The sequence below is a fragment of the Chiloscyllium plagiosum genome, unplaced genomic scaffold (assembly GCF_037043375.1).
Source record: "Chiloscyllium plagiosum isolate Xiang-an unplaced genomic scaffold, Cpla_swu_hap1 HiC_scaffold_22, whole genome shotgun sequence".
NCBI lineage: Eukaryota > Metazoa > Chordata > Chondrichthyes > Orectolobiformes > Hemiscylliidae > Chiloscyllium > Chiloscyllium plagiosum.
Window position 1 is genome coordinate 29,892,900 of NW_028270160.1, and position 12,900 is coordinate 29,905,799.

The 12,900-nt window shown below is 40.6% G+C and overlaps 1 protein-coding gene across 11 annotated transcripts in view; it reads left to right on the top strand.

The window, feature by feature from the left end:
* The window catches only part of LOC122547955 (uncharacterized), a 281,415-nt gene that overhangs the window by 262,286 nt on the left and 6,229 nt on the right, over nucleotides 1-12,900 (top strand). For all 11 annotated transcript variants that reach the window (XM_087998904.1, XM_087998907.1, XM_087998903.1 and 8 more), the window contains one exon: nucleotides 10,543-10,703. In XM_087998904.1, coding sequence (XP_087855030.1) covers nucleotides 10,543-10,703 — 161 coding nt within the window. The remainder of the gene's footprint in view (nucleotides 1-10,542; nucleotides 10,704-12,900) is intronic.

The window sequence follows — 12,900 nt, forward strand, 5'->3', positions numbered from 1 at the left end:
TTTTTAATTAGATAGGGTTTGCATATAAATTCTGCTTTGGAGATTGCAGATATTGCAAACTCCAGAACATTGGATTTCCTTCAGAAGTAAATTATTCTATTGAGCAAAATTCATCTGGAATTCACACACTTAAATAAGAAATTTCTGCCAATTCTGCCTTTATGATTGGAAAGGAACTTCGACCGTGCTTGTAAAGTTTTGTTTTTGCAGGGTGTAATTTTTAAAAAATTTCCCCTGCAATATTATTGTAAGCAATTAATAAGGTATGACAAATATAACCTCTGGAGAAGACGTAATGGTAATTGAAACAAGACACTATATTTTAACATAAATCTCAAGCAGGACAGTGAACTTATGATATTGCTGGTCATTGTTTGTCTGTCTACTTGTTTACTTGTCTAGAATCCAGGTTACAAACAGTAATGTACTAGATATTATTGCTGATTGAGCCATTCTCCTTGTTTCTTTTGAAGTGGAGGAAACGGTTAGCATGTCTATTCAGGGCACTATTTCCTTTTTTTAGCATCTTTTTTTTAAATATGCTTTTCTTATGAAACATTTTAATTGGATACCTCTGGCACTTTTATCCTTTCTCTTGCCTTAATTCCCTTCTTCAGTTTACGGTATAACCAGGCCAGTTTAATGCATTACCCTTGACATCTCTACCCTTCCTTGACATCTGTACCCTTCCTTATCATCCCTACTCTTGTCATCAGTATCGCATCCCACTTTTCCCTCATTTTGTTTATTCTCCCTTTTCTTCCCCTTTACCCGCAGTGAAATGGTCCTGTCTTTCTGCTTTTCTTATTGACTGTGGTCAAATTGCATATCTGTGTTTTTTCCCTTTTGTCAAATTTAATCTGACCTCTTCTGAATACTTCCAAACTTGCTTATGTGCTGAGAGTGAGGCAGGGTGGTGGCATCTGATAGCACAGAGGAAGTTAGTGAAATACATTAAGTAGTGGCATTTTCAACTAGACTGTTTCCCATTCAATTAGGCTCAGTAGATGGGATGATACCCCTCATGGTTGATTTCAACTTCGCTATTTGAAAAGACATTTCAAACATTACGTTTGGTAGAACATGGAGCTGAGAGTAAGATGCAGACAAGTGACAGAATGAATGGAGCAATCATTGAAAGACAGTGAGTTTTTTTCATGAAACTTCCTAAGGTGTGATGTTGGGGGTTGTTGGGGCTGACAGAGATACTGTTTCCTCCTCATGGATAAAAGAAGCCTGTTAGTGATACCAAGTAAAGATGGATGGTGCTGAGTGCAGTCAAAGTGTAGCACCTGGCTCCTGGGTCAATGTTGAAAGTGGTTAAATTAACGATGGCTCATTCAGCTGCATCTTGATGTGTATGTTACTCTCAACCCCTCATGCTGCCTTTTCAGATCTACTCCAGCACAGCATTCCTCAGACCAACTTACCTTGCATGTACATTCATCCCTCTCTGCCTGTGCACTTCCTCACATCCCTACCTGTCCATCACTACTAATGCACTTCAACCTAAGGCAGTGTCATGCCTCTAAGGAGATAGTGAGGACTGCAGATGCTGAAGAGTCAGAGTTGATAAAGTGTGGTGCTGGGCTGAAAAAGGGTTATACCTGAAATGTCAACTCTCTCGCTCCTCCGACGCTGTCTGACCTGCTGTGCTTTTTCCAGCGTTACACTTTATCAACAATGTCATGCCTCTTCCTTATGGTCAGCTTCAATAAATCCTTTCCATCCATGTATTCAAGTTATGTCATTGCTCTGGATCTTCTCTTTCCCTCTTTGCAGGAGAAGAAAGTACAGGATACTGCTGCTAAATCTTAAGCTATATTGTTGGCAGACAGAATACTTCAAGAGCAAAGTCAGAGAATGTAGGTGGTATGGGTTCCAGCCTTACAGACTGAAAGGAGGATTGGTGGAGTCTATTCTGTGAGTGACATGATGTTGTAGGTCTTTGTGACAATACCTTTGTCCATTGAAAGACTGGCCACCGGCAAGGAATATCAGAGTTGGTAAACAAATGAATGTAGGGGTGCAGACAACAAATGTCACCTAAATTCAGATTCATGAGCCCCTCCCCCTTTTCAGCCATTGACTACGTCTGATCTGTCACAAAATGCATTTCAGCTCATTGCTTGTGAGAAATGAGTGGGATGGTGGTGAATGGGGATAAGGAAATGAAGGCTCATTTCAAAATGCTTCTTTAAACCCTGCCTCCTCCACCTCAGGTAACATCCCATTTACTGTCTTGTTTCCTGATGGCATCACTAGCCCCATATCTCTACAGGTAGTGTAGTCCTCAGCGAGGCCCTTACAGGCTCCAAGAACCACGGAACATCAGCCAAGAGCAGGTATCTGTCTCAAGTTCTGCTGAAGTGCTATGAAGTAGAGTAAAATGGGGCAATGTCTTCTTCTGGTCAAGTGTACAAGGAGAGGTATGAGTCTGGAACTAGGGGCTTACTGTTTAAAAATTGTTGGTCGCCCATTGAAAATAGTGATGAATAAAATTCATTCTTTTAAAGAGTTGTGACTCTGCATCCACCTGAAAAAATGGTGGATGCAGAATCCTTGATGTCTTAAAGGCAGTGATGAATAGATTCTTGTTAAGCAATGGGTGGAAATGTATCACATGTGGGTAAATGTGGATTTGAGGCTACAATCAGAGATTGGTTTTATCAAATAGCCGAGCAAGCTCAAGGGACTAAATGGCGTACTCCTGGTCCGAGCTTGTATGAGTCAGGGGTACGGTGTCAGTTTCTAGTTGCTATGGTTGCCCAATGATGATGGGTATAGCTGACTCTCTCAGGACAAATTAATGAATTGTGTCTACTGTCAGGAGAGCAGATATTCACTAATATGATGCTCTGTACCTCGTCTCTCATACTAACTACATTTTGTTAAGAGCCCTTGTGATTTCAATGCAATTGCATGTGGGGTCCAGAGAGCTATGGCAGATCCTTTCGAAACTCACTGACCCTGATAAAGCCACCCTTCTATTTTTCTTATAATAGTGATGATGACATTTATCCCCTCCTGAGCTTCTGTCACCTCTCTGATGCACCGATGGATAATGAAATGTGGATAGCAGGCTATGTTACCAGCTCTTGCCTGGAAAGATTTACATATGTGGAAATTGGGAGCAACTGTGACCTTGTAAACCACTTGACAGTGCTGTTCTCACTCTGCTGTGGGTTGTAGATTCTGTCTAACGAGATGACATGGTTCAGTGACCACCTTCTTTGCTAAATTGTAGATGCCTCAAACATCGGTAACCAAAGTATTTCTGGGAGGTCGTGGATGGGTGGGGCCTCTTGTTGAGAGTTTTTACCTCCACACAGCTTCCTTCTCTGCTGACTGTGCTTCTCGACAACCCTAAAGAGACTTCAATTGTAGGTCCCAAAACTTTCGTAGGCTATCTGTGGACTAAACCGGAGAATACCATAATTTCACTGTCAACATGCAGCAACACTTTCTTGAAATGCCAATGAATCATCTAAACCATTCCAAGAACACAACATGGTACATGCCCAAACTCTGCAGCCGCAACTGTTAGCTGATACACCTCACTGCAAGTTGAGTGCTTGGCTCTTCAAATAACATTAGCTTGGGGTGGCAGAAGGATTGTTAAAAACATATTCAGAGACAAATGATCATTAGAAGGTATTAACTAGATCTGTAATGCAGTAACATGCTCCATAGTCGCATTTGAGGATGTTTAGTGTCATGAGCTGTAGAATTCTGCATTCTTCAGGAGTAAGCACACCATTCCCAGGTGCTCGGTATTGCATGACTCTCGCTCCAGCAGATCTAAATTTTGCAGTCGTTTTGTTCTAAACTGAAGTAGATACATCAATAAATTTGGTAGCATTCACTGGAAAAGAATCAGAAATGGAAATCTCAAGCATTGAAAATTGAAACACAGGCATATGGTTTGCCACCTGGATTTTCTTTAATCATTGTTTTCCCTAATTCACCTCTTTATCATTTTCTATTTCCAGACCTTGCTTCAAGTTCTGGATTCACAAGAAAAACTAATCAAGGCCCACATTGGTAGCCTGTGAACCATTTTATTTTAATGACCATTGTTTTATGCTAAACAAGGGTATACATTTGTTTGCCAGTCAATTGTTTTTTTTTCTGGTGCTACAATTTTTTTATTTTCACAAATAATTTGGCTAATAAGGCTTTTAAAAATCCAAACAATATTCTATTCATGTCTGAAACTGTACAAAATGATCTATGGAGAAAATTATAAATCAGAGGGGATACAATAGCATGAATTTCAAATTGTTTTACTTTAAATGTGTCTTGCAATGATGCATGCTTATCATGCAATTTGTAAAACTGTACAAATTATTAACATTAATGGAAATTGTTTTAAAATTTCTTAGTAAATTTTTGGAGCAGACTCGATTGTAGTAGCTCATGTTTTAGAGTTTGATTCAGGAGTTTATTAACACAATACTGTAGTTGCTGTTCTTCAGCTGTGTAATAGCTTCATGCTGTATTGGGAGACTTCAAGCTGCATGCTGTGATGTTCATATGTTTTGCATACTTTGTGTTGTAAATAGAATGTTGACATGTTGCAGTTCAATGCAATCCTGGTAAGAATCACTATTTCATAAACTTGACCTTTTGTGATTGCTGGAAGTGTAACATTTGGAAAAATTGTGGTTTGACGCTCTCAGAATAATAATAAATTTCCCACCCTTTAATCGAGATTTTAGAACACCCGTATACTCTGAAATCTTGTTTTGTTGTTTAAACTGTTACTTGTGGTATGATGCTCAACTTAAATTGCATTTTTTTATATAAGGCAATGAGAAATGAAAAAGGTGAATAATCTGGCTGGTAACCAATGTGAACAGCCTAGTCTTTCTCCCTTTGCACGTGGCAATGGAGTTTTACTACAAGATTAACATAAACATGTTTTGGAGTCAGGAAAACCATTGGAAGTTTTTGTGTAGCATGTTTTGTGTTTAAATATATTATGATTTTTTTCCAATTGGTGAACTAGTTAAGCCAGTCTTACCATCTTGATCAAAGGTTTAGAATGAGTATCACTGCAGCAAGGGAGGGGAAAATATATACTGACTGAATCCAAAGAAAAATGGAATGGACTGGTGGAAACTGACAAGAGCCCAGTCGGTCAAAGAAAAATACCTGAGGCAGTCATCCCCACAAATTATAAAGACCGTTTATTTCCAAGGCACTCTACTGGCAATCTTTCTTCTCCAGAGCGATATCACATTGGAACAAACTGCCAAAAGAAATAGTCACCGCCTTATCATTTGAAACCATCAAGACATGTCTTCAATTATTTCCATTTAAAAGTTTTCATTATTAAGACATCTCAACAGATAATGCCTGCTTTACCTAGCATTACCCATAAAAATGTTGGTGGAATATTTAATCTATGTTGCCAACACAACTGAAGCAGAAGTGAATCGCTGAATCTTCCAGCAAAGAAGGTGTTACATTTAATCCCATCTGTGTTGAATACTGCAATTGACCTGGTTCCGACCAACTTAAGGTGCTCAGTGCTGATTTATTTTCAGTAACTCTTATTATACCCTCCTAAGAAAAAAGCATGATTGAGCTATAAACTTGATTTGACATATAGATACAAATAGAAATAAGCGCTGAAAATGTGTCGCTGGAAAAGCGCAGCAGGTCAGGCAGCATCCAAGGAACAGGAGAATCGACGTTTCGGGCATAAGCCCTTCTTCAGGAATGAGGAAAGTGTGTCCAGCAGGCTAAGATAAAAGGTAGGGAGGAGGGACTTGGGGGAGGGGCTTTGGAAATGCGATAGGTGGAGGGAGGTCAAGATGAGGGTGATAGGCCGGAGTGGGGTGGGGGCGGAGAGGTCAGGAAGATGATTGCAGGTTAGGAAGGCGGTGTTGAGTTCGAGGGATTTGACTGAGACAAGGTGGGGGGAGGGGAAATGAGGAAACTGGAGAAATCTGAGTTCATCCCTTGTGGTTGGAGGGTTCCCAGGCAGAAGATGAGGCGCTCTTCCTCCAACCGTCGTGCTGCCATGGTCTGGCGATGGAGGAGTCCAAGAACCTGCATGTCCTTGGTGGAGTGGGAGGGGGAGTTGAAGTGTTGGGCTACGGGGTGGTTGGGTTGGTTGGTCCGGGTGTCCCAGAGGTGTTCTCTGAAACGTTCCGCAAGTAGGCGGCCTGTCTCCCCAATATAGAGGAGGCCACATCGGGTGCAGCGGATGCAATAGATGATGTGTGTTGAGTGCAGGTGAATTTGTGGCGGATATGGAAGTGTCCCTTGGGGCCTTGGAGGGAAGTAAGGGGGGAGGTGTGGGCGCCTACTTGCGGAACATTTGAGAGAACACCTCTGGGACACCCGGACCAACCAACCCAACCACCCCGTAGCCCAACACTTTAACTTCCCCTCCCACTCCACCAAGGACATGCAGGTCCTTGGACTCCTCCATCGCCAGACCATGGCAACACGACGGTTGGAGGAAGAGCGCCTCATCTTCTGCCTGGGAACCCTCCAACCACAAGGGATGAACTCAGATTTCTCCAGTTTCCTCATTTCCCCTCCCCCCACCTTGTCTCAGTCAAATCCCTCGAACTCAACACCGCCTTCCTAACCTGCAATCATCTTCCTGACCTCTCCGCCCCCACCCCACTCCGGCCTATCACCCTCACCTTGACCTCCCTCCACCTATCGCATTTCCAAAGCCCCTCCCCCAAGTCCCTCCTCCCTACCTTTTATCTTAGCCTGCTGGACACACTTTCCTCATTCCTGAAGAAGGGCTTATGCCCGAAACGTCGATTCTCCTGTTCCTTGGATGCTGCCTGACCTGCTGCGCTTTTCCAGCAACACATTTTCAGCTCTGATCTCCAGCTTCTGCAGCCCTCACTTTCTCACAAATAGAAATAAGCAAGGACTACAAAATTGGCATTTTTACATTGAGAGCAGGAACCACTAAATGGTTGATATGGCCCCGAGCTGCTATAATAAAGGAATTATATTTCTTCTTCCAAAGATTCTAGTTCATCAAATTTGCCTATGCTCTGCATTTCTATTTCTGTGCAAGGACAGTGATCCAGGCAATGTCATTGCCTGAGAGACTCTCCCACAGGGAGGCATGAATATTATGCAAGGTTATTTCATGATGTGCTTCACAAAGCTGCTATCTGTACAGAAATTTCAAGGAACTTTAGTTTTGTTTTTTGTAGTGACAAATACTGAAAAGTCTTAGTGTTATTGTTGTCATGCAATTTAATTTGATTTTGATTTGATGTAGTTACATGTACCTAAGTACAGTGAAAAGCTTTGTTTTGTGAGCAGTTCAGTCAGATCATAGCAAACAAGGACATAGCGATCAAAGGGTGCTTAGACAGAGGGAGGTATACAGGTTATACTGCACAGGAGGTGCGCAAAGCAAGATCAACATGATTTGAAGTTAAAGAATGCATGTATTCATCAGTCTAACCATGGCATAGAAGAGATTTTTCTTGAACCTGTTGGTGTGTCTGTTCAAGCACCACATGGGAGCTTCTGGCCCAATCACATCTTTCTGTTGCAGAAGATGGATTCTGACATGTAGTATGCCCAGCTCATCATTCAATTATAGAATCATAGATTTTTACAATACAGAAGGAGGCCATTGTGTCTGTATTGACTCCTGAAAGACTACTCAATTAGTCCCATTCTCCAGGTGAAAGTGAGGACTGCAGATGCTGGAGATCAGAGTCTAGATTAGAGTGGTGCTGGAAAAGCACAGCAGGTCAGGTAACATCCGGGGAGCAGGAAAATTGACGGCAAAAGCCCTTCATCAGGAATAAGACCTGTCTAGTCCCATTCTCCAGCCCTATCTCTCTAGTCCTGTAACTTCATTACTTTCAAACAAACATCCAACTCTTTTTGAAACCTCCACCACTCTCCCAGGCAAATCCTAACAAATTGAGTGAAGAAGTTTCTGTATGATTTTGGATTATACTGATTTCCAGAGCAAGAGAAAACTTTTTCTCCACAGCTTGATGAAAAGGCTTTCCAAGTTCTATAACAGGGCAGATGAATGAGGTTTTTTTCTTATGGAATACTTATGTTAGACCAATATGTGTTTAGAATTCCTATTCTACTGTTACTCTTCTTGCTATTTGTCTATTATTTACCAAATATCATTTGAGCTTGTGATCAAGCAGCAGTTCTGAGTGGTTGAAGACTGCACTTGTCATGTTAATTAGAAACAGTGGGCACCATAGTTGGACCTGTAAGCCTGCTAGGAATGACTCTACATGATCTCAATTGCCTTTTCCCTCATGCACTGTGCGTTCAATCCTCATGAAATATTCCAAATACTTTCTTTCCAAATTTGGATCCTGCAGGTCTATCCCAGCAAAGTGCATGCCATTCTCCAAAGAATAAGTGTTTAGTTACAAGAAGACCCCAACATGTAGGGCCAATTTGCAAAATTGCAGATCACTTGATTTTGATCTTTTATTTAGGATTGGAAGGTCTATCAAAGTACTGTGTAGGGTTTTTGGATGTATTGTGATGAGTTCCTAGTCCTGGTAATCTGGTGTTGCTGCATCCTTATAAGGAACAAAGAGGACCGAGTGACCTGTTCACAGAGAGACTGCAATAGAGACTATGGTTGCAGGGTGACACTGTGCTGAAGTAGAGCTACATGGAGGGTAGGTTCTGCATCACGCTTTGCCAAGTTGGAGTCCAATCCTGCCACACTCCTTGATAGGAATTGGAAGAGATTCTTTCAGTCAAGACTACTAATGCATGCAGCACCTTGTATCATCTGCATTCTCCAATTATGCCACCGTGACAAGGACTTCATCAGAGTCCTCTGCAGTGACGGAGAGGTAACTGCAGTGCATTCATGCCTGGTGATTCACCATGTGCTAATCCCAGATGTATGGCACCATCTAAAATACATGCAGTGCCTATATTTGAACTGGTGTCAATAAATCTCTTCCTCTGTGCAATGCTGTTGTTCCTTTTCCCCATCATCTGCATCTCAATGAGGGAAGAATGTCAGTGATTTTGTGGTTATTGTATTTGGGTAGTTTGTTTGCCATTTCTGAATAACTGGAGATATGGGAGGCAGCAGAAAGTAGTTGGCAGTATTAATAAATGTGAGGTGTGGTTTATTGCATGTTAACTGAGAGTTCTCAGTGTGAAGGGCTGTTCATGTCTGTGTGATTTGAGGTGTGATGCACTAAGCAACATGAGAGATTGGGATGGGAGATGTGATGAAGACCTTGGCCACCTAAGGTCATGAGACATCTTGTGACACTGCTGCCAGTTCCTCAGGGCCAGATATCAGGAATTGACACCCTCAACCACCTTCTCCTACTCCGTTATAAAGTTTGTCTTTGAGGAGATTCTGCCCCTACACTCTCACTCTGTATAGAACCCAACTCTGCCCAGACATCGATGGGTGCTTCCTGAGCACATTCTTCACCTCTCCCCGCCACCTCCTCATGGTCCCTCCTGTGGCCCATGGTGTGTCTCTTCCTATTCCTATCCAGCACCAAGGTTTGCATTGCTGTTTCCTGAATCTCCTCTCTATCCTGGTAATGCATTTTTCCTGTTTACAGTTGGAGCAATAATATCCACCAGCAGCCTTCTGAAAAGCAGTGCAGCCTCCCTTTAAGAGGGACAGGCTGCCTTTTGGGTCGAATAATAAGCTTCCCTGAAAGCTTTTAGCACTTGCTGTTCGGTTCCCTTCTGAGTGCAGAGGCAGCCAGCAGTATGGGAGGAGGTAAAATCAAATAAATAAGTCATAGCCTCAAATTTGTTTGCTGCCTGCACCCACGTCTATTAACATGGGAAAGGTGCAGATCATAATTGTCATACCTAAAATATGGCACAGATTGATTTTTACCTTGATCTTTCTTAATGAGAGTTGTTTACTTGGTCATCTTTAAGCTGAAATGACACGTTTTGAATGAGTAGAACATGCTGAAGAAGTAAACTGTCTGGCAGTATTCATGGGGAGAGAAAACAAGTTAACGTTTCAGGTCTGGTGTGACTTCTTCAGAACTGTTCCGAAGAAGAGTCTTATTTGACTCAAAATGTTAACTCTGCTTCTCTCTCCGCAAATGCTGCCAGACCTACTGATTTTCTCCAGCATTTCCTGTTTTTACTTTGGGTCTCCATCATCTTGCTTTTATGACATTATATGTCTCCTTACTGTTTAATTCCCTGTCTATTTACTTCTGTGGTTAGATTGATGTAAGGTTTTTGACACATTTTTGTCCTTGTGATTTTCTTTTTGTCCCTCATTTTGACACAAAATATCCTGGAATTTGTACCACCACGATATTGAATAATGTAATTTTTGAGTAGTTTGGCATTCTTTTTGAAAAATAACTATTTAAATGCTGAAAAAAAAACTTACGTACTCAGCCTTCTAGTTTCACGTATTGAATTATGAGGCAAAGTTCAATAAGAGTTCTGCATTTTTCTCACTCACTGTTTGATTACTGAAAATGTGTGGAGTTGGACTTTTGAATTTTGGTGCATAAATATATTTTGTAATCTGTTATTTTTTTTCTGCAGAGGATGATCACAGAGAAAAGTCCATCTCACATCATAATGTACAGCAGCTAATAATGGAAAAAGATCAGGCCTTGTCTGATCTGAACTCTGTGGAGAAATCTCTCGCAGACCTCTTTAGGAGATATGAGAAGATGAAGGAGGTGTTGGAGGGGTTCCGAAAGGTAGGTTGATTTAAGTATGAAGTTTTATCAATAAAATCAGGCTGGCAATTATTCCTATAACAGGAGAATTGCAATAATCTAACCTGAAAGATTTTAGTTTGTATTTTTAAAAAATGGAGAACATTTCAAGGATTTTCTTTTTAAAATTAACCTTACATTTACTCAGTTGCACACAAAGATAGTATGCAAGGAGCAGCCTGACCTGCTGTGCTTTTACATTACCACACTCTCAACTTTAATCTTCAGCATCTGTAGTCCTCACTTTTCCCTGCACACAAAGATAGTGGTATTTATTCAAAGACCAATAGCTGTGATTTGGTTCGCTGCCTCATCTGCAGCATGTGATGCTATTCACAGCCACAAAGTTAACTGTTCTATGTACAAGTACTGTGCAACAAACATAGAAAGCTGGGGTAGCACATTCAGCCCATCAGGACACTCCTAGCTGATCCTCAATCACAATGCTATACCCTCATGCTCTCCCCATTCCCTGGACACCTTCGGTCTCTAGAAATCTATTTCCTTCATAATATTATTCAGTAACTTCACCTTAACTTTTTGTGGTAGAGAATTCCACAGGTTCATTACACTCTAAATGAAGAAATATCTCAAGGTGGAATGACCTCCCATGTATCTTGAGACTGTGAACACTTGTTCTCGAACTCCTATCAAGGGAAGCATTATCCCTGCATCCAGTCTGTCCAGCCCTATTAGAATTTTGATTCCTCTTCACCATTAACAATCACACCTAGTTTTGTGTCATCAGCAAACTTGGTAATGTTACATTTGATTTCCTCATCCAGATCATTCCTTTATTGAGAGTAGCTGAGGCTCAAGCACTGATCCTTGCAGTACTCTACTCATCATCACTTTCATTCCAAAAATGACCCATTTACTCCTTGTTTTGTCTTTACTAACTAAATCTTATAACATGCTACGCATTACCCCAGTCCCACATGCTTTAATTTTTTACACTAAACTTCTATGTGGGAGTTATCATTAACTTTCTGAAAATCCAAATACACCACATCCACTGGTTCTCTTTCATCTGTTCTACCAGTTAAATCCTCAAAAAACTCCAAACATTTTCAAACAGTTTTACAAAATCAAATTATATGTAAAGAAAAGATAATAGAGACAAATTATATCTCAAAAGAAAAAAATAAAATTAGAATGTTACATTAAAGGCTACTGCATTTAATCTAAATTTCATATAAATTAGTAGATTATTTATTTACATTGTAGAAGCCTGGGGAAAAAAATCTTAGTTTGTAGACTTCATAGAACAACACTTTAAACATAATTTATTTAATTGACCAATATAATATCAATGGTCCAGGTTTTGCATGAAGTGTTTTAGGGCATCTGTCAATGCTCATTGCTATTAAAAAGGAGGAGAAAGGGAAGGACTTGTACTTATAAAATGCTCAAATTTGTAATATCCAAAGCCTTTTAAAGCCAATGGAGTCTGGTCACTGTTTTAATATTAAAAACACGACATCAATTTGTACGTAACGTCATGCAACAAACATTAATGTAAGAGTGACCAGAAAATCTGTACTTTAGAGGTATTATTTAAAGGATAAACTTTGGCCAGGGCATAGGGGAATCACTTCCTGCTGCTGTTCAAAATATTTATCTATTGATATTAAAATATTCAAAATATAAAAATATCTTACGCTCAAGTGGGAGAACAAGAGGTCAAACTTACTGGGTAAAAATCCTGGAACTCCTTCCCAAAGACATGATGGTTGTACCTCCATTAAACTGGTTGAGTGGTTCAAGAAGACAGCTCGCCATCAACCTCTGAAGGCCTAATAGGGATTGGCAATAAATACTGGCCCAACCAACAATACCCACATCCTGAGTAAGAATAGAAAAAGGTTTTTGATTTGAATGTTCATCTGAAAGGTGGCATGTCTGACAATACAACACTCCCTCAAATGGATTGCCAGGCTAAATGTTTGTGCTTCTATCTCCAGAGGGAACTGCAACCAATAACCTTTTTAGAGGAGTAAATCTGTCAGCAATTTCTGTGCGTGTCCATTAAAATGTAGAAATCAGAAAATTGCTGTCTGATTGGCCTACTCAGAAGGCTTGAGAGAATGTCATCTCACTGAAGGGCTCAGCATTCAAACACATGAAGGGTCTGCAGTTGTAATAATTACCGACAAGATATTAGATTAGATTACTTTTA